The sequence below is a fragment of the Carassius carassius genome, chromosome 10 (assembly GCF_963082965.1).
Source record: "Carassius carassius chromosome 10, fCarCar2.1, whole genome shotgun sequence".
In the NCBI taxonomy this organism is placed as follows: domain Eukaryota; kingdom Metazoa; phylum Chordata; class Actinopteri; order Cypriniformes; family Cyprinidae; genus Carassius; species Carassius carassius.
The window spans coordinates 6,214,168-6,241,477 of NC_081764.1; the positions used below are offsets into that span (position 1 = coordinate 6,214,168).

At 39.6% G+C, this 27,310-nt stretch overlaps 2 protein-coding genes across 5 annotated transcripts; one reads left to right on the top strand and one right to left on the bottom strand.

The window, feature by feature from the left end:
* Nucleotides 1–452: 452 nt before the first annotated feature.
* Nucleotides 453–4,130, top strand: LOC132151626 (RISC-loading complex subunit tarbp2-like). 2 transcript variants are annotated; one of them, XM_059559871.1, is made up of 7 exons: nucleotides 453–683; nucleotides 1,419–1,792; nucleotides 1,938–2,007; nucleotides 2,766–2,883; nucleotides 2,979–3,106; nucleotides 3,198–3,390; nucleotides 3,971–4,130. In XM_059559871.1, the coding sequence occupies exons 2-7, from the start codon at nucleotides 1,491–1,493 to the stop codon at nucleotides 4,126–4,128; spliced, it is 969 nt and encodes a 322-aa protein (XP_059415854.1). In that variant the 5' UTR covers nucleotides 453–683; nucleotides 1,419–1,490; the 3' UTR covers nucleotides 4,129–4,130. The 2 variants fall into 2 exon arrangements, with proteins under 2 accessions (XP_059415854.1, XP_059415853.1); XM_059559870.1 differs by having other exon boundaries at nucleotides 454–683; nucleotides 1,481–1,792.
* A 1,257-nt stretch (nucleotides 4,131–5,387) lies between these two features.
* On the bottom strand, nucleotides 5,388–27,000 carry LOC132151627 (protein TESPA1-like). 3 transcript variants are annotated; one of them, XR_009436431.1, is made up of 12 exons: nucleotides 26,800–27,000; nucleotides 12,559–12,712; nucleotides 11,886–11,928; nucleotides 11,111–11,151; nucleotides 10,657–10,710; nucleotides 10,091–10,130; nucleotides 9,890–9,988; nucleotides 9,072–9,280; nucleotides 8,004–8,953; nucleotides 6,747–6,786; nucleotides 5,902–5,986; nucleotides 5,451–5,492 (listed from the first exon to the last, which is right to left on the bottom strand). XR_009436431.1 is itself a non-coding variant. In XM_059559873.1 (11 exons), exons 2-11 carry the CDS (start codon nucleotides 12,698–12,700, stop codon nucleotides 5,398–5,400), a joined length of 1,755 nt encoding a protein of 584 aa, XP_059415856.1. In that variant the 5' UTR covers nucleotides 12,701–12,712; nucleotides 26,800–26,999; the 3' UTR covers nucleotides 5,388–5,397. The 3 variants fall into 3 exon arrangements, 2 of the variants coding, with proteins under 2 accessions (XP_059415856.1, XP_059415855.1); XM_059559873.1 differs by lacking the exon at nucleotides 6,747–6,786 and having other exon boundaries at nucleotides 5,388–5,492; nucleotides 9,890–9,985; nucleotides 26,800–26,999; XM_059559872.1 differs by lacking the exon at nucleotides 6,747–6,786 and having other exon boundaries at nucleotides 5,388–5,492; nucleotides 26,800–26,999.
* Between the last annotated feature and the right edge of the window lie 310 nt (nucleotides 27,001–27,310).

Here is a 27,310-nt window from a genome sequence, read left to right on the forward strand (position 1 = left end):
GTGCCCTTCTCAACCAAACCACAATTTATAGTGTTGTAAGGCAAGAGATGCTGCTAATTAAATTTTATTATATACAGTTTTTTCTCTTTGTGCTGTTATGACAAAAATGAACAAAAATAGAAGTGAAATATGAGAATAAATTATGAAGAGTTACACGAAAGGGCAGAATTTGAATGTAGGTTTCCTCAAGTTAGAAACGTGCTTGACAAAATTTGTTTTGGATGTTTTACTTTTAAAAGGTGCTTAGATGTAACGTTAATCCTGATTATCCCAAATGATTAATTTTTTGTTATGTTTAATCCATTATTTTATGATTATTATTATTGTTGTTGTAATTATTATTATTATGTATGATGAAATATGACCCGGACATTTTTTTGACAGGCTTCGTGTATTTGCCACTGTCGAGACTTTTATTATGAAAGCTAATGGCCGCTTATGTAGTCCGCTTTAAAATTCCGTCCGGTTGTGTTGTGTGATGCGGGACGGTGTGACAGAGAGGGGTTTACTGTCTCCTCGTGTCTCAGTCCTTCCCGCACGGAAACCTATTAATGATATCGGTGGGGTTCCAGTCATCTCGGGGGGTTTCTGCAGTCCGAAACAAAACAGCTCTCTATCTGTTATTGGGGAATGAACGACGAGAAAAGCCCGGATAACGGCAAGAGAAACTCTGGGTATACCAGGTAAAAATAAACCACCATTAAATGACCACTACAGAAATAGAATAGAAACAGTTATATTTATATTTTGCAAATACAATGCGATTTTGAAATGACAACACAAACAGGCCCAGTATTTCCTGCTTTCCTGCACACTTTATGAACGTTTGCATAACGTTAGCTCGGTCCAAATCAAGCATTACAATCACTGTATAATCGAATTATTGAATCACTACTGTCTAAACTCAGCGTTCGAATCATCACAGCTGACAATTGAACCAGTGTTCATATGGACGGTTTCAAGTACTGTCTAAATGGAACGTTAGGATCACTGTTCAAATGAAACATCTGAATATATTTTGGTTCGAAATCGATTTTTTTTACTAACTAAATGGAACGTTAGAATCACTGTTCAAATTAAACATTTGAATACATTTTGGTTCGACAAAGATTTTTTTTTACTCACGTTAATCGGTATTACTCTATAATTGAATCGTTGAATCCCTGTCTACATCGAAAATTAGAATCGACAATGCTCAACAATCACTAGGTTTTAATACAAAATATTATGGTTCAAAATTCCTTGTAAATGAATAAATCTTCGGCATCTCGTTGTTGACAGCATGGTTTCATAAATCATTTACTTGAACTTGTACTGTTGTTATTTGACACTAGGTGGCAATGCATCCTATGTAATGCATAGTTTTGTGTTGTTTATTGAAAACTTGTCTTACCTGAAAAAAAAATTGTCACATTTAGAGTTTGATTAGACTTAAACATCTGATCTTTCTCTATGTGGCTTTGTGTTTCTCTGTTCACAGTATTGAGCAAATGCTGGCTGTGAACCCCGGGAAGACGCCCATCAGTCTGCTGCAGGAATATGGAACGCGGATAGGCAAGACTCCAGTGTACGACCTGCTGAAGGCTGAGGGTCAGGCCCACCAGCCTAACTTCACCTTCCGCGTGTCTGTGGGAGACATCAACTGCACTGGCCAGGGCCCCAGCAAGAAAGCTGCAAAGCACAAAGCCGCAGAAGCTGCCCTGAAAATGCTGAAAGGAGGAATGCTGGGAGAGATTGTAGGGAATGGGATGGAGGGAGAAGGCTTTGTCGGGATTGATATGGAGGGCGAATGGTAAAGATCAGATTGTGCACATTTGAACTGAAAATACATGACAAGTTCTGGTTTTCCAAAAACTAATGATTTAATAGAGGTTTCTGGCTTGTACAACGTGTGTTTTTTATTTATTTATTTATTTATTTTGTCCAATGTGTTTTAGCCCTCAGTCAGAGATGAAATCATCCAGTTCGACACAACAAGCTGAGTGCAATCCAGTCGGAGCTTTGCAGGTGAGAGACAATGCCATACATTTCAAAATCAGAAAAGATTATAAAAAATTAGGAACATATACACTTGTTTTACTTTGTAAATGGTTAAAGAGAAAAATTGGCCATTGGACACTAAATGACTAAGAAACGCACACAGAAAAACGTGCACAGAAACATGTTTCTCATTTCTAGGAAACATTTGATGAATAAAACAACAGTCTAAAATCGCTTAAAAATACTAAACATGTTCAATATACTCCTACAGGATAGAATTATGGTCTGAAACAAAACAAAACAAAAATCACGATTTGTGCCCAGCATAAAATATGTTGTCTTGTCCAGACTGCAAAGTAGGCGTGAAAATTTGTGCAAAAGTTGTGTAGTGTATTCCAGTCTCAAGACAAAGATCCTTGGCAGCCATTGAACTGCAGATTTTGTGCTTCATACTTAATACATTATAAGTTGAAGAAAAGAGCCATCTGTGTTTGCTACTTTTGGATGTGGCAATTAAGCATGAATAATATCAACTGATATTAGCATTTTTTAAAGCCAATATTGGAAGCAGATAGTGTCAGTTCTTCTTCTAGCTTGAACTGTGTGTATATACAGTTCAAAATATATACATGTGTATATATATTTTTTTAAGTTTGTTGCTATAGAAATTGCATGAAATAATCGTTATTTTTAACCTGGCGGAGAAAAACCAGCATTTATATAGGTCATATCAAATATACTTATGAAGCTTATGTTGATTGTGCTTAAAAATGCAATTTCCACAGGAACTAGTAGTGCAGAAAGGCTGGCGTTTACCTGAGTACACAGTCACGCAAGAATCTGGACCTGCACACCGCAAGGAGTTTACAATGACCTGTAGGGTGGAAAGATTTGTTGAGATAGGTAAAACTTTTTTTTTTTTTTTTTTTACCTATAGTGATTGTTTTGAACTATGCAGTCAATTTAAATCATTGCATGTCTTTAATCTTGTTTTTAAGGTAGTGGCACATCAAAAAAGCTTGCTAAAAGAAATGCAGCTGCAAAGATGCTCTCTCGTATCCATGATGTACCAGTGGACATGCGTAGCGGCCATGAAGCCGAAGCAGAAGATGACACTTTCAGTGTGGTAAGACATGCAGTATTTACTAAGCTGTAAATACAATTTTATCGTGGTTTTATGAATCTGCCAGTTTGAAAACATCATTTTTCTTCAACAGCCAATAGGTGGCAGACTAGAGGGAGGGAAGTCTAAAGGTCTCGGTTGCACGTGGGACTCTCTGCGGAACTCTGCTGGGGAGAAGATCCTACAGTTGCGCTGTCATCCTCTGGGCCAACCCGACTCCAATTTCTGTTCTCTCCTTCGTGAGCTCTCTGAGGAACAACGCTTTGATGTCAGCTACCTTGACATAGGTAAGATACAAGCAAGCAAGCAAATGTTTATATATATAGCACTTTTCCAAACAAGTTAATAGCAAGAAGGAACCAAATACAAAAAAAAAACAATAAATACACCAAATACAAAATAGAAATAAGTCCATTAAGATACAAGAACAAAAACTAAAGTTTAAATGATGAAAATATACTATAAAACAAAAGCACTAAAAATGAAGGAAAAACAAAATATACAAAGACTGTATAGGAGATTACAGGAAGGCCAGACTAAATTGTTATTTAATAGTTATTTAAAAATTTTTTTTTTTTTTTAGACAACTCCTATGTTTCTTCCCACTTGGCTTGGGTTTAATTCTAGTATATTTAGGCTAGGGGTCAATTTTTCTATCTGTGCTTTTGATCCAATATTCAAAGCTTCAGTTTTATCTTTGTGACATCCAGTGACAAGTCTAGTCTAACAAGCCCATTTTTAAGTGTTTGAAAAGAATATTCACCCAAAATTTGTTAACCACTAACCACACTACTCAGGGGAATAAGCAAAACAAAACAAGTAGTGTTTTCTTAGAAACTTACTCTTTTTCTGACTTTGTTTATTCAGAGGAGCGCAGTTTGAGTGGCCTTTACCAGTGTCTAGTGGAGTTGTCCACACAGCCCATTACCGTCTGCCACGGATTCGCCTCCAGCCTGCATGCAGCACGTGTCAGCGCTGCCCACAACGCCCTTCAGTACCTCAAGATCATGGCAGGGGGGAAATAGGAAAATGGCTTACCTCTTCTGCCGTTGCGGTCAAGGCCCTTGTGTTTGAGTCCTTGCTGCTACCAGCTGTGAAATCAGTTGGAGGACGTACTGATTTTGTCATTTTCCCCTTGAATATGACCCCAAAAGTGTGTACCCTTGCTCCTCAGTACCGCAAAACAAAGGCAGAGGACACTCTTAATTTGAAACCCGAGGACAAAATTCACAGGGGTTCAATGTGAGTGGATTCATCTCTGCGATTCATTTGGAAAAAGTCATATGTATTTCTTAAAAAAATAAGTGAACTTTGCCCAGAATTTTCAACTTTTAACTTTTCCATCAATTTTTTTTTCCTTTTTCTTTCATTTAAATTATGGCATAGAGAATTTGCTCTGTGACCTTGATGAACTGATGAACCTAGGACAGGATGACCTTTTTTAACTGTAAATATTTAACTTTTGTACAATTTATTTTCATTATATTTTTTATTCATTAACATTTATTTCGCTTCATAGAAGGTATTAGTAAAATAAAGTATTTTTCTGTCGGCTATTGAAAATAATATCATTTTTAACATTGGCCTGACAGTCTGTGGTAAATATCTACCTCTGAGTAAGTGTTTCGGCTTCACAGGCTGCATCATTACATTTGGGCTGGCAAAGATTGAATTGTTCATATTCAATATAATGGTATATGACCAACAACAATAGTAAATGACTGTGACAACTGATATAATTTGTACCAAGCTGGAGAATTTGTGATCTATTGAATATTTTATCTTGAACAATAAACTTGAAATTTACATAATCTTCTACTTTGGGCATTTAGTCATTTGTTATTTAGCAAATTCTATATGTGGTCCTGTTGTATTTACTTAAGAGTTCGATTTTTAATGTCAGTAGTGGATCTGAAGAAGAATGTTTATGCTTACAAACATTAAAAGTGAGCTTGTTTTGTATTCACAAACTTGGTTTCAGTGAGAATGAAAAGAGTTTCTTATGGACAACATTTCTGTATTCAAATCATTAATTTCTGAGTCACCTCTGCATTATCATAGAATTTTCTTAACCAGTCTACCAAAACTAAATAGTTCAAATAAATTATTTATTACCATTGTGGAATTACAAATAAAGACAATGTGTACAGCAGGTCATCCATCTGAACAAGAAAACCAAAAAGTGCACAAATTTAGAAGCCTAATACAAATAGAACGATTTCAAAACCGGATTATATGCATCATTCTAGGCTGTAGGTTTTCACAGAGTAACATGAAAGCATGCAGATTTAATGTTATGTTTTCTCTGGAGTTAAAAGGGAATGGTGCACATCCTCTTCAGCATATCCACTGCTATCCGACTGAAAACTGTCCCCTCGCAGGGGTGACGCTGGAAAAAAGAGAAACGATGCGTAAAAAAACACTGATGATTTAATATAGTCAAAGCACAAAATTCGTTTTCAACTGTTTCTGTGAACCCAAAAAAAAAAAAAGTATGCAGATTTTCTTGCGACTTCCTGTTAGGTTGTTTCCCTGAAATGCGATAAGGTTGACAAGATCAGCCAGACCAATTTACAGCATACAATGTGTTTTTAACAAGTCAGCAATACACCTCCCTCTATCACCACATTAACACATGCTGCTTTCTGTGAACTTGTCAGGCTGATTTTGCTTATTTTGCTGATTATCAGCTGTTCAACTGAATTTATTTTACTAAATTGATCAAGAACTAGTGAAATTAGTGGTTAAAATTTGCCTCATGAGTTCTAATCATGATAAGGACTAGTCATGCTACTTACATGTGTGGTGATGCGTCGAAACAGCCAATGTGACTGTGGAGCAGAATTCTGATGAAGTGGCTTCCTCTTCCTCTGCACTGTGAACCTGAATTGAAACCCTATACTTAATGATCATCCCACAACACAGTATAGAAAACTAGATTTTTACTTTGCCAGAGTGCTGTTTTCCTTTACAAAACATGCTTCCTCAATGCTAGTTTACTATGCATTTGAAAATATTTTCTTTGTGGTTTTCGCATGTTGCTTACTGGCCAAAGTCAAATAATAGCCAACCCCAAAGTTTTATGATACTACTGTCCATAGCTGTCCTAATTGTTCAGCTAAATTAGTATATGTTGATGTGTATGTCCTCTGTTTATGTCATATTGTTCTGTCATCTTTACTGATGTTCTGTTCTGTCGTTCTTACTGTTGTCTTTACTCGTGTTCTGTTCTTTCGTGCTTACTGAGTGTGGTGAAGTTCGTTTTAGCTTTGATATTCACTGTGTATTTGCCTAGGCTGCTTAAGAGGCTGTCTGAAAATTCCTAGTGATATTTTGTCAATACCTCCTTTCATAAATATTCAGTATATTTAAAAAAAATATAGGTTGTTCAAACCTTTGAAACATGAAAAAAACAACAACAGAGGAACACCTTTTTTTGAATTAGTTATTTTTTTCTAAAATAATACTGTACTGTACATACATGAAGAGATGTACTGGCAAAATATCACCTGTAGTAAGTCAGCCTGGTCATAACTTTTAAAACTTGAGAGAGAAAAAAAAAACATTTTGGTGAATTACAGTAATTGTCTTCTAAAGAATAATAGTGTACTGTACTTAAATGGAGGTGTTGGAAAGATCTCACCTGTAGTAAGTCAGTCTGGTCATTAGTAATGTACTACAAACTTTGGAACATGAAAACAAAAAAAAAATCTTTTGGTGAATTACAATATTTTTTTTTTTTTAAATAATGCTGTCCTGTACATAATTTTTCTCAATATACACCACATTACATTTCTAAAGGGACACAATGGCAATATATCAATAAGAATATAGCCCAATAGAAAATGTAATTTAACATAATATCTAGGTGAATTATTGTTTTTTCCCTAAAATAATTGAGTACTGTATGTGTATGAAGGGAGATACTGGCAAAAGCAGATACTGTATGGTTAGTCTACCCACTAGTCGTTTATTATAACCTTGTAAAAATTATTTATTTGAATTAATGATTTGACTTAATTTATGTTTTTTAAATTAAAATGATTTAGAGTGAAATTTGCAGACAGTCTCTTAAGCAGCCTAGGCAAATATGCAGCAAATATGGAACCAAACACTTTACAGTTCTCAGTAATCAAAACAGAACATGGGTAAAGACAACAGTAAGGATGACAATACAATACAACATAAACCAAGGACATACACATCAACATATACTAATTTAGCTAAACAAGTAGGCATTGACTGTAGACAAGGACAAATGTGTAGTACAAAGCACAAAGCAGTTGGTTAATATTTTGGCACAAATGGAACCTCATACTGAACTGTCCCTTTAAGTATTTAACTGTGACATTTATCTTATCCATGTTTGTGTATCGGGCATGAATGATGCCTCAAACTTACAATTTTCCCCTAATCAAGGAATGACAGTAGTATCATAGAAATCATTTTACTCACCCTCATGTCAATCAAAAACTGCATGACTTTGTTTTTCAGAAAACAAAATATATTTTAAAGAATGTTTTAAATGTTTTTGTACATACAGTGAAGGCCAGTTTGGACCCTCCTTTCATATTTTTCACTTTGTCAGACGTTTTTCAAAATATCTTCTTTTGTGTTTAACAGAAGCTCTGGAACAATATTAGGGTGAGTAAATGATGACAATTCTCATTTCTGTAATAGTGTAAAAACAAAAAGTGATAGTGCAACAGCTTGCAGTGTTATAAATGACAACAAGTCACATTATAATTTCTATGCAGAGGTGGAATACAAAGAGGAAGTTTGGAGGTGGATTCAGCAATAAAGAGTTGAATAATACTCTGTAAATGACGTCTAACGGGAGAATCTGTGTAGGCAACTGCTCTTGACATGAAATGCATTAAAATGATAAGAGATAGCGTACCTCTTCCAGCTCAAAGGAGTTGAACTGTTTGCTTAGATTAAGTGGTTTCGCTGGTTTTAGTAACCTCTTGATGTTGGATGAACTCTGCTCCTGTGTGTCTCTGTTAGAAAGGGTAGTGTCTTCTTCCCATCCAGTGATTGTGATCTGACATAACTCTGACTCTGGTAAATTAACTGCATTTGATTGTCTTACAGAAGGTTTATTTGTAGTCTGGTGTGCAAATGGTGAGTTTTTGATATCCATACTATTTGTGTGAAGGCAGCGATAAGGTGCCTGATTCACATATTCAACAACCTGAGGGCATATGATATCATGGGCAATGATAGGAACAGGTCCCATGGTAACACTGGAGCTATTCAAGAGAACAGAATGCAGGGTACAACCTTTGGACTTCACGTCCATCTCCGGTTTTGGATCTAGGCAAGGTGTACACTCTGCTAATGCATTGCCTAAGTTGTGTCTGTTTTCATTTGTCATCTCATATAGTGACAGACAAGGTATATGGTCCAAGGAATCAGTCCTTTCAGTGTTTTCCCCATACGTCTTCTCCTCGAATTCTTTCTTGCTCTCTATAAACCAGTCCAAGTCTTGTTCCAAATCATCTACTCCCATTTGAAGACATAACTCTTCATTGTCATTTTCTGCACTTTTCTCAACTACATCAGACAAACTGCATTTCCGCTTGCGAGGTGAATTGCTTGGAGACGTGGAGTCTGAGCCACGTGATCCTGTATACAAGCACATCTTGGAGATAGTGTCTTTTAGTCGTTCAACAGGGGAGCGTGGTTCACTGCGGACACTGGTTCGAGACATGGTCCTCTCCACAAATGGGGAGGTGAAGGTTAACTGGGGTGGTGCAAGTTTCTGAAGTGGCGTTCGGGAAACATGGGAGTACAGCGAATAGAAGGCATTGGCCATTGCCGTCAATGCCTCTACTTGTCGGAAACGACCTGTGCAAAAACCATACATGATGAAGGATGATGAAGGTAATGGAATGTGACTTGGAATTTGATGGAATGTGTTTAAAGTTGTAATACGAGCAGCATTCTGAAACTCTTAATTTCTTACTTGCTAATGAAAGACAGGGGTCTTCCTGGCGTATCCTGGAGAGCTGGGATTCAAGGAAGAGGCGAAAGTTGATGCCTCTTAGGTGGGACGGGAAGTTGAAAAAGCGGACTGGGATGCGGGCAGTGACCTGCGGTTCCTCGCATCCGAAACCCAATTGGAAAAGGGTCTCTTCTGCATCTTCAGCACGCATTTGGAGGATCTCAGACACACTGGGGAATTTTTGAGATGTCATGAATGGCTAAATATATTTAAGAAAACAAACGAAAGTAAAGACTCTGGTAAGGAACTCTGGTTCAGGTAGACATGCATGGAATCTATGCCATTGGAGATCCAGTGCCCGTCATTCATGAAGACCTTAATTCTTCATCCCTTTCATGTTTATTTGTTGAATTTTTTGCATCATTTTATGCTTTCAAATACCAACAGGGGTGTAGCATTGTGCTATTGTTAGAACTGAATAATGCAGGAAAAAGAAAACTGAGCAGTTGGCATGCTTATCATTGAGGGCCACATACATGTTATATATATTACAGGGTCTTATTGTCATGCAAGACACATAAATGTACTACTTTATCATGCATCACTCTACATTTGCAACCAGCCAACCACTTTGCTTAGCTCTGCTAAAACCATTTACAGTTTGACTTTAGAAGCACATCAGAAGCACAAATCCATCTTGAGCATGAAAGTAAAATGCATACTGGAGAAAAGTGTTTTGGCTATTTTTTGTTGGGATCTAAGTGGGGGACCTTCATCCAACAGGCCAGCTAAATGAACTACTATTTTTTTAGTGTGTTCTGTCTCATCCATGCTCTTACCTGGAAACAGTCCTATTGGTGGTGGTTGAGAAGGCACTGGATGCTACGCTCTGGCCCATGCTGAACAATGGCAGGTTGAGCTTCTGTTGAAGTGTGCTGCTGACACACAAAAAATCCATGAAAATACAATGAAAGGAGGAAATATAAATAAGTAACTTTGAGCAAGACAATGGAGGCAGTAACAATCAGCCTATTACTTACCTAAACTGTGGTGCACCTGATGCAGCATATAATGCAGTTGCTGTGAAATAAATAATTCAGGTGTAAAAGTTTGGTAAAGAATTTTGTACTTTTATTCAGCAACAATGCATTAAATTGATCAAAAGTAAGTGTAAAGACTATTACAATGCTACAAAACATTACATTTCAAATAAATGCTGTTTGAACTTTTGCTTTCAAACATAAATGCAGTGCCGCTTCATACAGTATGTAATCACTGCCATCATACTAATTGTGAGATCCTCTGATGTCACTCAAGAAAGAGGCTTGTCATCACAAAGAACCCATTATTCAAAACTCAATGTGGGAGCATAAAGGTCTAGAACAAAATTGCCTTTAATTAGCAGTTATCCAATATGTTGCATTGACGTGGAATATAACACCTGGGGATTGCAATCAAAATTCTGCAGACATTTTTCGACTCTACAAAATAGAACTGTTTGTTAAAGGTGATGTGTGTTCTTAAACCAAATTAAAACATACTCTCATGGCTCTCACCACTTCTTCATTATAGCAGTTACAGTTACTGTTGTGTAGTTTCCACTCACCTTCTGCACCCAGACTCAGATCATCCACAAAGCTGGTACCTGTCTTCAAAGAGCCTGAAGAATAACATTTTACAAATGTGACCAGGATTTAGACATAGAGCAAAGGTCCATCGGCTATTCTAATCATAAATCACTGGTAAGCATGCACCTGCTGAGGTCTCCAAAAAACTTGTGGGAGTTTTGAACAATTCTAACGGCTGTTAAAAGTTCCCATCATTTAAAGTTCTTGCATGTTTTTTTATTAAATATATTAGCTAATTTGATCATGCTTTTAGACATGAAAAAAAGTATATGGATTTTGTGTGCCTGCTCATTACTTACATATGTAAAAATTACATTTTGTAATTCTGATGATTAGGCAGGTTTTGAACTTCATCACTCAAACTCAATCAAATCTTTATTTTCAAAAACTTAATCGGAATCCAATATCCAACTTGTTTCGCCCTAAACCTACCTATTGTTAGGTGCCTGCTTTTGGCTGGAGTGGCTTCATTCCTACAGAGAAGTCAAAGAAAAGAAAATAAGAAAGGAAAAATAAATTAAAAATTCACTTTTATCAAGTGTGAATCAGCAGAGGTCTGTGGGTGGGATGCGGGCATGCAGTAAAATACTGTGATAAAAATAGAGACGCACACAGCACATCTTTCAATTCTTGTGGCAGTATGTACCACTAGCACTTATTAAACAAATGTTAGAAAGATATATTGCAACTTGTAAGAAAAAAGAAAAAAGGTCTTAAGAAGCCACAATTATACTCGCTTAGTAAGCATTGTTGATTTTGTTTACTGCTGCTATGAATGTGATTAGAAATTTAATTTACAGGCTTTGTAGAATATATTTACAAAACAAAAAAAATACTAAAAATGAATGACCTAAATGTTGAACATGCATTTGAATTTTAAAATTCATTTGAAAATACTTTATTTTTGCCTTCTCTAGCAGGAACTTCCAAAGCCTGAACGGTGAGGAACAATAACAAAAAATGTCAAGTTTTGTCTACTATTTTCCTGATCCAGAAAGGGAACATTTGAAAACAGAATCTTCCTCAGCACAATCTGTAAAAAGAGCAAAACATGGTTCTTGACCCTCAAAGATTGATGTGTTTTAACCTGCATGACCTTCAACAAATAAACCCAAGAACATGGGGTTTTCCATTCACTTGTTGTTATTGTATTGCAACTGACACACAGTGCCTGTCTTTCATAGAAAGCATTCACACAAACACTCACCCACAACCTTGAAGCCAGGTTTCAATCTTTCCAGCAGAGCATCCTGTGGAAACAAAATAAAGGCGCACAAAGCGATCTTAGCCTGTCTTTTTGAGAATGTGTGTGTGTGTGTGTGTGAGAGAGAGTGATAGAGAGAGAGAGAGAGAGAGAGAGGTGTAAATGAGCTTTCTGTTTTGGAAATTTTATCTGCTGGTAACCGTGTACTGTTTGTAGTCTGCCATTTATCTCTGACAGTGGCAGTTATAAAAAATTGACATGATTAAGCTGTAATACAATCTAGTTTTATTATTTTATTTCATCCCAGTCTATTGTCCAACATATTTTTATCTGATTGTGTTTTGCTTAAAACAAATATACTTAAAGCACACAACGGTCCCAAAAAAAGTATTTGGATTTTTAAAAATGCATTAATGTCATTCTGATACATAACAGTTTCAAGCCAAGTGGGGTTTTATTTATATAAATATTACACAAGTGCAGCTTTCAAGCTAAATATTTCCCAAATGAAAATAATATTGAGCTTAAACATTCAAAAGTGAAGCCATAAATGATATTGGTTGCATTATGTACTAGCATCAATTCACATGCTTAGGAGGAAATGAGATATGCAGCTCCTTTACATATTATCAACCTACTGACACAGCTGAACATTAAACATTAACCTGATGCTCACCATCCACAAAGACGTCATCTTGGAGAGAGAGATGAGGCTGATGTTTTGCTGTTGGGCTGCGGTGTTCTGCATCTCTTACAGTAATCTTGCGGCGGCTGCTTGCCCACGCATGGCGCCTCTCAATCTTAGAAGGACTCTCCATCTCTCTGGCCACCTGCCGCAAGCAAACGCTTTGCAGGATTATTTAACCTAAACCTGAGACTGGCTGACAAACAAATTGCATAAAAAAAGCTATGTTTGAGCAGCATACTAGACTACACTAAAACTGGAAACAAATATTGAAATTGAAATCACTCTCAAATGTAAAGTGTGGCAAATGTACCCTTACGAAAAGAAGTTTATTCAAGTGTGCTATTAGTATACTTCTTTTAAACAGAAATAGGAAAGTATGCTTTTAGTTTACTTTTAATGTACTTCTCAGAAATGGGCTTTATGTACTCCTCATAAATATACTTAAAATGACATTTAAGTATACTTGACTTATACTTACAGAAATTCTAAATATATTTGAACTATACTCCTATAATCTGTGTTTTCATTATTATACGGTAGAGGGCGCTAGTACACATCTTCTGCACAGAATTTCCAAAAAAAAAAAACAAGTGAAGAAGAAACACCAGATACTAACACATGTAATCTAGCAGTCAAGCTTTGGGGTGTTGATTGACTCGATGACTTGATTATCATTCTGAATCCAATTCATAGTCTTTTTTTCAGCTTTTTGTTCAAAATGTTATTTCTTTATTTTTTATAAAACACAATATAGTTTTAAAAAAGAATGCATGAAGCTAGAATAAAATGTTTTTGTTTACAAGCAGATACCCTGTTCTTTCTTTGGATGTTGTGTATGTTCAGATATTCATGTAACAAAATATATACACATTAAAACCTAAATAGGGACAGGACATAGTAGTATACTTAAAATATGATGTAAAGTTCACTTAAAGAAAACTTATGAGTATACTTGTAGTATAAAACTACTAAACTAGTAGTTTACTGAGACTGTACTTCAAAGTGTACGAAGTATTTAATTAGTAAACTATCAGTATACCTATAAGCAGTGCTTTAAGTGGGCCAGTACGCACCGGTACACAGGGCCAGTACGCACCGGTACACAGTACCGCTACTTCCAAATATAGCTCTTGAGCGTACCGCCACCTCTCCGTGCGCCCAGAACGTGCTTAGCGTACCGGTACGCTCATATGGACATCTGTTTTAATAGAGGTTTTAATCTTTTGCCTTTGCTGCCGCTTTTCAGAGCATCCTTCACAATGCAAACTTCCTAATTCGTCCCACCGAGAGCAGAGACTACATTACACATACACCCTTGAGTTTAACAAATGAAAAGCGCATGCGTCGCTTTGCCAATGTCAATAACAACTCATCGTGGCCGGAGAGGGTTTGTGAAACGCGCACACTCCGCTCGGCAAAAACTCAGATAAAGTGGTCAACACTTAATATGCTCTCCTGGCTTCAGTCTCTGAGTACTTAAACATCACGGTCAGAATCAGATGACTCACTGACTGACACCCCACCAAACCTGAATGATATCACAGCAGGTCAGATGCAAGCTAATGAAGTAATGCAGTAGCTCTTTCAGGTAGGGTGAGCAGACGTCCCGAAAAATTCGGGACAGTCCCGAAATCTAAACTGTAAAAATTAACTCAAATGTTGTTTCAATGTTGCACGATTCACTCTGTAGAAGATACTTTAAAATCTTAGTAATAGGATAAAATGTGACAGGTAAATGTGCATTTATAATAATAAATACACTGATGGGGCTTTGAAGGCTGGTAAAAACGGGTTATATATATATTTTAAAAAAAAAAAGATTAAAGAAAGCATGACACAGGATGCTCACACCGATTTTATTAAGACACAGATACATTTGTAGTGGTTTGTTTCAGGTTTTGTATACAAATTGTACTAGTCTCTCTCCAATGACAACTAGGTAGTCTAATCAAAGCAAACTATTAAAAATAAAGCCCCACAAATGAAATATATAAAAAGGGAAATACACCAAACAGTAAAAACTATATTAGGTAAAATAGGTTAAATTATCTTAATGATTGTTTTTCTGTGTGCGTGTAATCAATCAAGCAAAACATGAAAGACAATTTATCATATTACACAAACCTTAACATTGACACTTCGTTACCTGTTCAAAATAATCAATTAAATCAAATAGAGATTTGACGAGCGTGCACTGATATTTTCAGTTCCATTCGTTTGCACGTTGTTTCAAGGACATGCCCACAATACGGGAACTAATGAATATTCATGTTAACTCCACCCACGGGAACAGGTTTTCACGGAACCGAATATTACACAACACCGGCTGCTCATTGGCTGCAGCATCTTTTTTCTAAGTTAAAAAAAAAATACCGTAGGTATACCGTAGCGGACCTGACTACCCAGGGCCCCGTCTAGGGAGAGGGCCCTTTGAAATCCCAACAATTTTTTTTTTTTTTGTAAATGTTTTTTTTGTAGCCTAATTCGAATTAATTGGGCCCTCCAATTGATGTCATTATTCATTTCAAAATATATTGATAACACCAACTGAGAGAATGAACTCAGTGCCAGGCACTCTGGCAGTTTTAGTCACTTCCTTATTGGCCTCACGAGAGAGAGCGGGAGCAGGCCCGGTTCTAGAGCCAAATCACTGAGGGTGCTTATTCGATAGAAGTATTGGACTGTTATAGGTGAGGATTTATTATTTCTAGCTTTCCTCAATGGGGTGTCGTTCAGAACACAATGGATTCGATCAGTTCGATGCAAAGGAGGTTTATTGTTGACAGTTTTGGCTATGCACAGAACAGCAGTACACAGGTTGCTTAAAGTATTTAGATGTGTGTGTTTATGGTCTACAAAGGGAAAGAAATAAAGATATATATTAACAAATGTCTCTAGTATTATTATACAAACATTACTTCCAAAACTACATTTCTCAAATAAAGAATTATCAGGTTCGATTCTATATTAAATAAAGAAATCAATATGCAAGCAACGAGAATATTCAACACCGCCACCCGGTGGTTGGAAATGGCATAAACATACAAAACCAAAACTAAATCTGAGGTAATTTGAATGAACGGCACATATAAAGGTCGCGTCCTTAACTCGAAATAACAAGAGTTTCAAATACTAATGTAACGGTCACACATACATATGTACAAATCAAACACTGGGTGCAATATAAATTTTATAAATTGCAAGTAATATCGAACATAAACGGCACATTCACGAACTCTCAACCTCACGCGATTAACGGATTCATCTCTCTTGAACATGCATCACTTTATGAAAGTATGACATCAAGGCTTTACAGCTCCTTAACAAATATTGATCACCAAACTAGGTGAGCAGTCAACTTACATATATTTATTGACGCACTTTGCACACACAGTCTTGCTTGTACAGTCCAGCTCATACAGTCCCGCTCTCTGCTGACGATGACTGACAGTAAATAGCGCATGCGCACATGACTCGGCCTTTCCAACACAGCCGCCCCCAAATTTGGTTCCAAATGTGCTCCATTGAAAGGCCGACACTATAGGGACTACCGTTAGTCACTAGTGTGGCTTTTATCAACTTCATCTCGGATCTCCGGAAGAACGATCAGTCGAGCGATGGGTCTTGTATAGACTTTGTCCTTAATCTGCACCTCGACCGTTCGAACTCGATTATCAACCCCCGGAAAGACATTAAGCACTCTCCCGATCTGCCACAATGAACGGGGTAACTGAGGGTCAACAAGCATGACAACTGTCCCGGGTTTGATGTCTACTGATGGATTCTGCCACTTTCCCCTGGCCTGCATGTCAGGTAAGTAATACTTTATGAAGGCCGTCCAGAATCTGTCAGACAATACTTGGGAATGCCTCCATCTCCGTCTTCCTAGGAGCTCAGACACTGGATATATGACTTGGGGTAGGGACCCATCCGGCCGCCCCATTAGAAGGCAGTTCGGGGTGATCGGATCCGCATCAGCAATGTCTGCTGAAATGTAACCAAGAGGTTTGGAGTTGAGGATGGCCTCAATCTCTATGAGGACAGTTTGAAGCACTTCTTTGGTTACTGATTCTGAGCCCAGGGTTGTATAAAGTGCAGCCTTTACTGAACGAATCTCACGTTCCCACACCCCTCCAAAGTGTGGAGCAGCTGGAGGATTGAAACGAAAGCTAATTTGTTGCTTCGCTAGCTGCTGTTGCAGATCACCACTGAGCTGACTGAAGGCTTCTCTAAGCTCTCTCTCACCACCTCGGAAGTTGGTGCCTTGGTCCGAGTATAACTCTGCAGGTTTTCCACGGCGACCTATAAACCGACGTAGTGCCATGAGAAAGGCATCACTATCTATAGATGTCAGCACCTCAAGGTGCACCGCCCGGGTGGTCAAGCACTTAAATAAAAGTCCCCACCGCTTCTCCGTCCGACGACCTATTTTGACCAGAAGAGGTCCAAAGCAGTCCATTCCGGTTGAATGAAAAGCAGGCTTGAACAACCGAAGTCGTGGTGGAGGTAGATCAACCATCTTCTGGGAGGCTGGCTTCGACCTCCATTTACAGCATTCAAGACATGTTCGCTGGTGCTTTCTCACTGCTTCTCTCCCTTTCAGTATCCACACATTTCGACGGAGCTCCGCAAACACTCGCTCTGATCCTGGATGGCAAAGGCGAGCATCATATTCCTTTATGAGTAGCTGAGTGTTAGGGTGACTGGGATCCAACACAATAGGGTGTACTGTGCTTGGGTCTAATCCTTCCACCCGCCTTAATCGTCCTCCAACCCGTATTACCTCACCGGTTCTGTCGAACTCTGGGGAGAGACAAAGTAAGCGGCTGCTAGAACGAACAGGTTTACCACTCTTCGACAAATGGTAATCTTCATGAAAACTATCCATCTGGACCTGTCTCAGTGCGGTCAGTTCTGCCTTTTGGTAAGCACTGGCTGGAGGGGAGCCACTTTGTTCTGCCGCCCCGTGCAACTCCTGTGCTACTGCTTCGACCAAGTCTTTCCAGCTACTAAACTTGCTACCATCTGCTGTCACTGCTGCTGAGTTAACCACGCCACAGAAGGCACTTCGCTTTAATTCCGTAGCATCATCAGGCACTAAGCTGTGCACAACTGGTGGTGCTGGCCAAGTATTCTGAGGTTGGAGGAGGAATTTTGGCCCTTGGATCCAACGATTGGGTTCAATAAGGTCCTTAAGGCTCTTACCACGGGTAAGATCATCCGCAGGGTTCCTGACAGGGTCAATGTAATTTCACCCTTTAAGGTCAGTCAATTCTTGAATCTCTGCCACCCTAGTGCCCACAAACACCTTGAAGCGGCAGGATTCGGAATGTAACCAGTGGGGGACAGTTGTTGAATCTGTCCAGAAAGTGACCTTCTGGATCTTCAAGGTGAGCTCATTTTCAGCCAGCTTGGCCATCTGCGCTCCTATTAGAGCAGCACACAGCTCCAGTCTAGGAATTGAGCACTGCTTACGTGGGGCAACACGTGATCAGGCCATGAGGAATGAAAGGTGTACCTTCCCGCATGGATCTTCTGAGCGAAGGTAAGCGACTGCCCCATAAGCCTTCTCAGAAGCATCGGTGAAGATATGGATTTCCCGAGTGACCTCTGAGTTGTCCATGCTGGATGGAATGTAGCACCTAGGGAGTACTACAAGAGGTAAGCACTGAAGCTCAGCTTCCCACACCCTCCATGCCTGCTGAAGATCATCGGGAAGTTGTGGATCATCCCAGTTCCTGTTCTTAATCCAGAGCTGTTGAACAATCACCTTGGCTCGTGTGGTGAAAGGAAGAATGACACCAAGGGGGTCATACTGACTTGCTAACACACGATATATGTTCCGCATCGTCAGAGCACTGTAAGTAACAGGTCTATGCTTAAATCCTAGGTGGTCCGACTCACAGAGCCAATTCAGTCCCAAGGTGGATTCACGTGGGTCTTCTTTATTCTGTGAAAGCCACAACTCTAGTTTGGGAGATCTGGCTTCTGGTGGCAAGTGACTGACGACTTCTTGCACGTTGCTGGCCCATTGACGGATATCAAACCCTCCGGACGCTAGCAGCTTACGAAGTTTGTCTAGTAACTGCCGTGCCTCTTGAGCAGATGGGAAGCTCTGTAGACAGTTATCCACATAAAAGCAGCGTTCCACAGAATGTCTCACATCTTCATCCGCTGTGCTGTGCGATGAGACATGTCTTTGGAGGGCGAAGGATGCACAGCAGGGACTGCACGTGGTTCCGAACGGCAGCACCTGCCATTCATAGACGTCAGGGGGATCGCCGCGTCTCATGCCACGCCAGAGAAAGCGCAGGAGGGGTTTGTCCTCAGGTAAGAGCAGAACTTGGTGGAACATTCCACGTATATCACCGCTGATAGCAACACAATTCTCTCTGAAACGAAGGAGAACACCTAACAGAGAAGGGCTCAAGGTTGGACCAGGCATCAAGGAATCATTGAGGTTCAGTCCTTTATATTGGAAAGAGCAATTGAACACAATACGGTCCTTATCATTGTGGCTGACTAAGTGGTGCGGGATATACCAGGTCTCCCCTGCCATAGTGCTTGCAGCAGCTGAGAGTTTGGTAACTGCTCCATTCAGTTCCAGCTTTTCAATTTCAGCATTGTACACGGCTGCTTTCTCTGGATTTTGGGTTAGTCGTCGTTCCATACTCCGGAGACTTGGAACCACAGCCTCTTTCGGAGCACTAAAGGAGGGTGAAGCTTTTCTGCGCAACAAGGGTGTCGCGTAACGTAATATTCCATTCACCTCCACGCGAGTTGTCCTGGTCTCTAAGAGGTTAATGGCATCCTGGTCCTCCCTGGACCTTGTCACCTGCTTTTCACAACGGAAAGGCAAAACATCAAGTTGCCATAGCCTTTCAACATCTCTTTTGAGTTCTAGTTCCGCAGGGGTGAGAGACAGGAAAAGTCACTGCTGTGGCTGCAACTTAGTCTCCAAGATCCTGGCTGGTCCCTGCAGTGTCCATCCTAGCCTTGTCTTTATGGCGGCCGGACCACCAAGTGGACCAATTCGGACAGGTGCAGTTGGTGTGATTAGATGGGTGTTATCAGCTCCGATGAGAAGTAAAGGACTCACTCTTTCAAAGGCCTGCAGGGGGAGATCTTTGAGATGCTTGTACTTCAACAAACTGGCAGGATAGGAGTAATCGGCCAGACCAAGACGTTTCGCAGTGAATGCTGCCTTGATCTTAAAGGTCTTCTGTGGTTGAGTGGCAGGAGATATGTGGAAGGTAACCGTGGTTCCACTGATGGTCTGCACATCTTGGCGGATGGTCCGTAAGGCTATGTTTTCGGCTTGACCTTGTATACCAAGCTCATGGGCGGCATCAGGAAGAAGAATAGTGCGCTCGGACCCATCATCCATGACAGCATAGGTGTCGAGCGTCTTGCCTCCATAGCGCAGCAAGACCCTGATGACCTTTAGGAGAACACGCCTGCAGTCGGTGGGTCTGTCCAAGTACAGAGTCTCAGTGGTTGAACTAACAAGGCAAGAACCTTCTCTGGTACTCTCTGTGTTGACCTCATGCAAGATTTGTAAGTGCTTCCCTTTGCAGATGCTACAAGGCTTCTTGAGTGTGCACTGGGCTGCTTGGTGTGCACGTCCACAGCGCCAACAACGATGATTGGTCTGGATCCATTCAATCATTTGCTGTTTATCAAAGGACTTGAAAGTGGGACATTGACTAAGATAATGGTCCTCGTTATCGCAGTAAGGACAAAAAGCTCTAGGTGGGAGTTTAGGTTTCTCCACTTTAACTGGTCTAACTTGAGACAGTGCTGAGGGTATCTTTGTGGCAATGTCGTCCACTCCATGAAGGATGGTAGCTGAACGGGCAGTGGGTTTGGTTTCTCTCCAGCGTTCTGATCTCTGGCTCTTGTAACTGATCTGTGTCTCACTGCTTTGACACCAGGCCTCATACTGGAGCCACTGTGAAAATTCACGAAGGTTATACACAGACCCAGGACGGTGGTACATCTGTCTTCGGAATCCTGATCTCATTTCAGCAGGTAACTTACTCAGCAGCCTCTCTACATGTGACCCACAACGAAGCTCGGCTTCACCTTCGTCTCCAAGAGTTTCCAACATACCCACCAAAGCCCTAATCTGTAAAGCAAATTTGTCAAAGGCCTCAGTATCTCCTCGTCGAATATCTGGCGAATCCATCACTTTGGCAATCTTCTTGAGTGCCAACTTGTGAGGCTGGCCAAACCTTTCATTGAGAGCAGCCATGGTAGCAGAGTACGGAAATGGTGAATTGAGATAGGAATCTGCCACCAGACGAGCTTCATCTAGCTACAAATGATCCAGCAAGATTTGGTACCGGAATAGCTCTGTGGCATCTGATGGTAGAAGGTTCTCAAGAGCTATCTTTAAATGAGTAAACTCACTGGGGTCCTTAGTACAAAAGTTGGGTATGGTTGGCACTGGACCTCGGTAAGTGGTTTCTTGTCTTACAGGATTCAGGTTAGAGGCATAAGGATCTCTGTGTACTAACTGTGGCCCTGTGGGTTGCTGGGACTGAGAACGCACCTGTGTAGGGTAATCTAAAGACTCTCTAGGGGACTTATACAATGTCCTGGAATGCCAGTGAGGGACAGGAGTATCTGTTTGGAGGCCCGGCATAGGAAGAGCTGTTCTCTGATAAAGAGGGTGACTTGGGTTTTCAGCATGTTGCCAGGAAAGGAAATCATGGCCAGCATTTTCACCACACATGGTTGGCCGAATATGTGATTTAGTAGGTGCCGCCGCTAAGATCTGATCTTTCATTATCTGAAGCTCACCCATCATTGTTCCCAAAATGTCTAACATTCTAGAGTCACCTGTTGTGGCAGGAAGGGGCTGGTGTGGCTTTAGAGGTGACGCTGTTGTGTAGTCTGTCTGGCAATGCTTACCATAGGTAGGTGGGGGCAAAGATGTAGACACCATGGAGTGTGGATTGTAGGATGCCGTTCCAGGATGTGGGAGGAGTCTATCCTGTCCAGGGAAAGATGTACTTGGCAACGGCGTGGACTGATGTTTTTCCCATGGCCGATGATATGGAGAAGTCTGAGGACTATTAACTGGCTGCACTGGAGCGTAGCTGGCGCTAAGTTGTTGCAGTTCTATATTATCCATTCCTTGGATAAAAGGATCCCTTTCCCCGACTATGGGCGACCATTCATCCACTGTGTCCCATGGACCTTGACTTATAGGACTCGTTCCTCTGGTAGAAGGTGAAGAGATGTTCACTGCAGCATCTCCAAGCCACTGTGTATGCTGTATTGTGTGAGGCGATACCTGCTGGCTGCCTGCTCTATGATGTACTGTCGTAAGATCATAATCTCTTAGGTAAGCAGGAAGATGAACTTGACGTTTTGGTCTGACAATCTGTGAAGATGCTTCTTCAGGTTGCATAGTGATACTGATCAATTCTTTGTCCATAAGGAATGCCAGATCCGGCTCGAAGGACCATTTATTCGATAGAAGTATTGGACTGTAATAGGTGAGGATTTATTATTTCTAGCTTTCCTCAATGGGGTGTCGTTCAGAACACAATGGATTCGATCAGTTCGATGCAAAGGAGGTTTATTGTTGACAGTTTTGGCTATGCACAGAACAGCAGTACACAGGTTGCTTAAAGTATTTAGATGTGTGTGTTTATGGTCTACAAAGGGAAAGAAATAAAGATATATATTAACAAATGTCTCTAGTATTATTATACAAACATTACTTCCAAAACTACATTTCTCAAATAAAGAATTATCAGGTTCGATTCTATATTAAATAAAGAAATCAATATGCAAGCAACGAGAATATTCAACACCGCCACCCGGTGGTCGGAAATGGCATAAACATACAAAACCGAAACTAAATCTGAGGTAATTTGAATGAACGGCACATAACCATAAAGATCGTGTCCTTAACTCGAAATAACAAGAGTTTCAAATACTAATGTAACGGTCACACATACATATGTACAAATCAAACACTGGGTGCAATATAAATATTATAAATTGCAAGTAATATCGAACATAAACGGCACATTCACGAACTCTCAACCTCACGCGATTAACGGATTCATCTCTCTTGAACATGCATCACTTTATGAAAGTATGACATCAAGGCTTTACAGCTCCTTAACAAATATTGATCACCAAACTAGGTGAGCAGTCAACTTACATATATTTATTGACGCACTTTGCACACACAGTCTTGCTTGTACAGTCCCGCTCAAACAGTCCCGCTCTCTGCTGACGATGACTGACAGTAAATAGCGCATGCGCACATGACTCGGCCTTTCCAACAGTGCTTCTGAATATAGTGAGGGTGCTGCTTACATAATCGTAGGAAATAGCTCAGTCATCAGTCTGAAACATAGTATCTCAAAATTGGGGATGTTGTATACAACAATACTACTGTAATTGCTGTTATGTTAAACAATATACGATCTGGCAGTAAATTATAGAATTGCATGTAAACAAGCAGCAATCTTCACTTTGCAAAACATTAAAACATGCCACACATAGCCTACCTACACTGTGGTGATGATACCCTTGTTGTAACCGGCTTCAACTTCAATTGAACACTCCTAGAATCAGTGTTGCCAGATTGGAAATGTCCAAGTATCGTACCAGAAGTTCAAAATTATCGTATTTGGAAGAAAATTATCGTACACGAGTCAAAAGGGTTATTTATCTATTCTAAACCAACAACATTTTGACACTACCTGCAAATTACCACAATAGATAACAAGGCGTATTGTTGGACGGAAGCAGTGAGACAAAATACTATCCCATTATTTTCAGTGACTGTCTGCTTCGCGGCGCATATTAAAACATATTTAAATGATTTTTAACACTTGCTTTGTCGAGTCCAGTGAAGAATGAATTTAGCTGTTGCTGCGTGGTGCAGTTAACTCCACATCTGAGCCGCTGTCATCGGAATCCTGCCATCGGAATCCTGCGTGTTGCCAGATGTTGAAGGGGTTCTTGCTGTCATGGACCGCAACTAGTGCTCGTTGGCTTTAAAGCAGGGCACTCAACTGCATTCTTAACACACCCTCAGGTGCACACGAACGCATTTAGAGTGTCTGTAATGAGCCGATTTCGTTTATGAGTAAAGAAGCCCTATGACTGCAACTACTATCATTTAAATTTTCATAAAATTCTGTAATTATCGTACATTACGTGATTTTTTTCATTATTGATCGTACAGAGGTAAAAATTATCGTACAAATACGATAATTATCGTACGTCTGGCAACACTGCCTAGAATGGCCAAAAGTCACTGCCTTACACACGTCTCTCTCCATGACGGTGAGAGACACATTTTTAGAAATGTACCAAGAACATCCAATCTAACTTGAACATAAACACACGTAACTTTACTAACACAAACCCCAACCATATTGCTGTAATAACGCATAAATCAACTCCCAACAAACAATTACCCATAATGCACTAGCGCTGACTGCCGGGTCTGTACAATATGACAACCATGACAACACATCAACACCCAATCAGTCATTCATTGTTAGCGTTATGCATAAACATATTGATAAAGCACTGCTGCAGTAACGTTATTACACCAAGGTATTGCTGTTTTTTTCTTTATGACAACTCCAATAACAACGACAAGCAGTTCAAAACAATTGACAGCAAAAGACCAAGAAGCTGCGCTAGCTTAACTTTACACAACACACATAACGTTACACAAAATACTTGAGCATGCTACAATTATTAATAATAATACTTACAGGTTGTGATTCGGAGGAGGAGGAAGAAGCTAATCCAAATATATTCAGTACTGTAACCTGTACTGTAATGTCGGAGAAACGTCATTAAAATGACGCGAGGTTCGGGCTAAACTTCTGTGTTAGTAAATATGAACTGTAGCCACTGACTCTTCACATGCTTGTCCCTGGGCAGTGGAAAAAAAAGGTCACAAAACACAGCGCGTCTTGTCGACATGATGTTTATCAGCTGAGGTATTTTGAATGTTTTTACGTTTTCTGAGCGGGAAGCACGCACGCAAGCAAAGTGGGCAATTAAAGAGACAGCTTCACCTTTTGCGTATCGCGATCACGAAAGGACAACTACAATGCATTAAACATGAAAGCATAACGAAATAATTTACTTAATATATATATATTTGTTTAATTTTATGAATTTATTTATTTTGTGTAGGCTATTCTATTATAGGCAAGAGTGTGAAATCCGTCTGTGTTTTATTTTCGGCAAAATCTCGTTTATGTGTGCTATTAATAATTTTTCATCTGAGGGTGCTTTCACTTTTATTTGAGGGTGCTTAGCACCCTCAAGCACCCCCGTAGAACCGGGCCTGAGCGGGAGGTTGGCGCTCGACTCGCACTGACTCTTATTCTGCCTGAAAGAATGAAAAGACTGTGCTGAAGGTGGAGCGATTCGACCGATCAGATGAAAGGAGCGCTTCAGCGCCGCCCACAAGTGCGAATGAAATATTGAAGCCATAAACCGAAATGATCAAAACGTACACGGACCAACGGTCTTGTCCATGTTCTCTCACTTGAATCCTCTTCTTGAGATTTGAGTTTTAGACCTTCTGCAAGCCCCACCTTGTTCACGCAGTGATTGACATGGCGGGAGGGGGCGGACACGTGATCGGCTCGGAATGCATTTTCAATGTGCACATTGAATTTTGCTACATTCATTGCGGGACACTGAATGAAAATGCAATCGTAAGTGTCTTGACTGTGAGTGTTAATGCATTTAAGAAAAAAAAACATTTAAATGATAATTTTGCCACAGTTTTTGCTTGAACATGTTATACATATCTAATCATTTCTATAATACATTTTCATTTTGCAACTTATAAAGCATTAAAATTAGTATTCATTTTACATATTAAAACTGGTGTATGAAATGCCAAATGAAAATTATGTAATTTAATTTTCATTTTCATTTTGCACCAAACGTTGCACAAATGTATTGGAAAATGTAAATGTAAATACAGAAATTCATTGCCATTTTACATATTGCATTGTCATTTTGCATATTACATTGCAAATTGAATATCGCTACCCATATGCTTCCATATCACATTAATTCCTGTACTGTCATTTGAAATGCAGAATAATTAGCCAAATGTGGCATTTTACTTTAATATCTCAAAACTATATTTTATGGAGAGACTTCTACTGTCACATCAGGAGGGTTGTGCTCATGTGTTAGAGTGTTTTCACTCCTCTGTGGGGGATTTCTAATGTTTATCTGGACAGTGTGTAAACTATGGCTTACAGAGATTTTTTTTTTCAATTATTTTTCAGGGGGCGATTGACGTCTCTATCAACCCTAATTGTTTTTAGCGTCCCTATCAATGAGACATATTTAAAATATGTAAAACTTAAATAAAATTATAATTCGTGGCGTTTATGTTTGGCCATTCTGAAGAGGATCACAATGAAAAGTCCTCAAACGATGTTGCTATGGTTACCTTCTGGGCAAGCAGATTTTTATGTGAACGTCTATTGATGCTTGTCAACAATCTGAAATACTTTTTAAACAAGACACTTTTTGTCATATATAAAAACATATAAAAACTGCTAATGTAATAATGACAGGGTTATAGCCTACTGTTGCGGTTGCATATAGCGGAAAGCGATTTCTGTAACTTTTACCTGAGCGTTTTTTAACGAACGTGAAAAAGTTAAATGTGAGTAGCATAATAGACAACAAAAATGAAACTGAAAACAATATGCAAAGCACTCTGTGGCGAATATTAAGTAAGTAAAATAGCTGGAGCGCTGCATTACTCTACCATTGCGTTACTTTTATAGCGGAACGAACATTCACCCGCTGGCTGACTTGTACTAAACAAAATGTTTAAAAGCTCCATTGAAGCACATCTCTAACTTTTTTAACACATACAGCCTTTTCTTTTGTCTTCATGTAGATTCAAACCTAAATGACAGCGTCATACCCTCAAACCCTGCATAATTCTGACCGTGTCACCCTTCCATTCGCTCTCTACCAGAAGGAACGAAGACAGATTGCCTTATAAAGGAAATCACGCTCAAGCAGCAATCACACTTTCAGTAACACCACATGTACCACATCGCTGTCATTTATAAAGATGCCGTTAATTAGACAAATAGTCTAAGGTGCCTTACACAAAAAGCAATACGGAAGTTTAAAATTATAAAGCAGTCTTTATTAAGGATTGAGGTTTCCGTTGCGCATCACACATACCTTAAAAAAGTGCCTCGATCAGTCCCCTCTCATGGCAACGGCATAATTAACCCCTCTGGTGTCCTGCATCCCGCTCACACTTACATCTTAAATGATGTCCATCGCATACGTAAGGAATAATACACGGGAGATTGAGAACCATGATCGATTGTTGAGCCGCCCGCCGACGCGAACTTTCGTGCTATGACGCGCAATAACTGACGGAAGCGGTAGGAGGAAGATGAGTTCCTGTGAATAGAAAAGGAGAACTATGTTGTGGCCACACACTGTTTTAGGAAATACTGTTTTACATCGTTTACAAAGCAAGTTTTGATGAACGTTCACTTGTTGTTGTTGTTGTTTTAATGTAACAATCAGTTTATATGTCACTATTTTAACTATTTTATCAGGCTATATATTTATTTTGGATTTGTGACGTGTGTGTGTGACACCGGCTTGTTTTACTGTAAAAGAAGTGATGAATTTGAAGAATGTCACAACCCTCACTTTAACCACTAACCTAGTCAAATCT

Excerpts from the sequence above, each read along its gene's own strand:
- LOC132151626 (XM_059559870.1), top strand. The coding sequence starts at position 631 with ATGAACGACGAGAAAAGCCCGGATAACGGCAAGAGAAACTCTGGGTAT. Across the intron at positions 684-1,480 it reads AGAAACTCTGGGTATACCAG|TATTGAGCAAATGCTGGCTG; the intron begins GTAAAAATAAAC and ends CTCTGTTCACAG. Across the intron at positions 2,884-2,978 it reads GGAAAGATTTGTTGAGATAG|GTAGTGGCACATCAAAAAAG; the intron begins GTAAAACTTTTT and ends CTTGTTTTTAAG.
- LOC132151627 (XM_059559872.1), bottom strand. The coding sequence starts at position 12,700 with ATGGAGAGTCCTTCTAAGATTGAGAGGCGCCATGCGTGGGCAAGCAGC. Across the intron at positions 9,281-9,889 it reads ACCAATAGGACTGTTTCCAG|TGTGTCTGAGATCCTCCAAA; the intron begins GTAAGAGCATGG and ends AAAATTCCCCAG. Across the intron at positions 5,493-5,901 it reads TTCGACGCATCACCACACAT|CGTCACCCCTGCGAGGGGAC; the intron begins GTAAGTAGCATG and ends TCTTTTTTCCAG.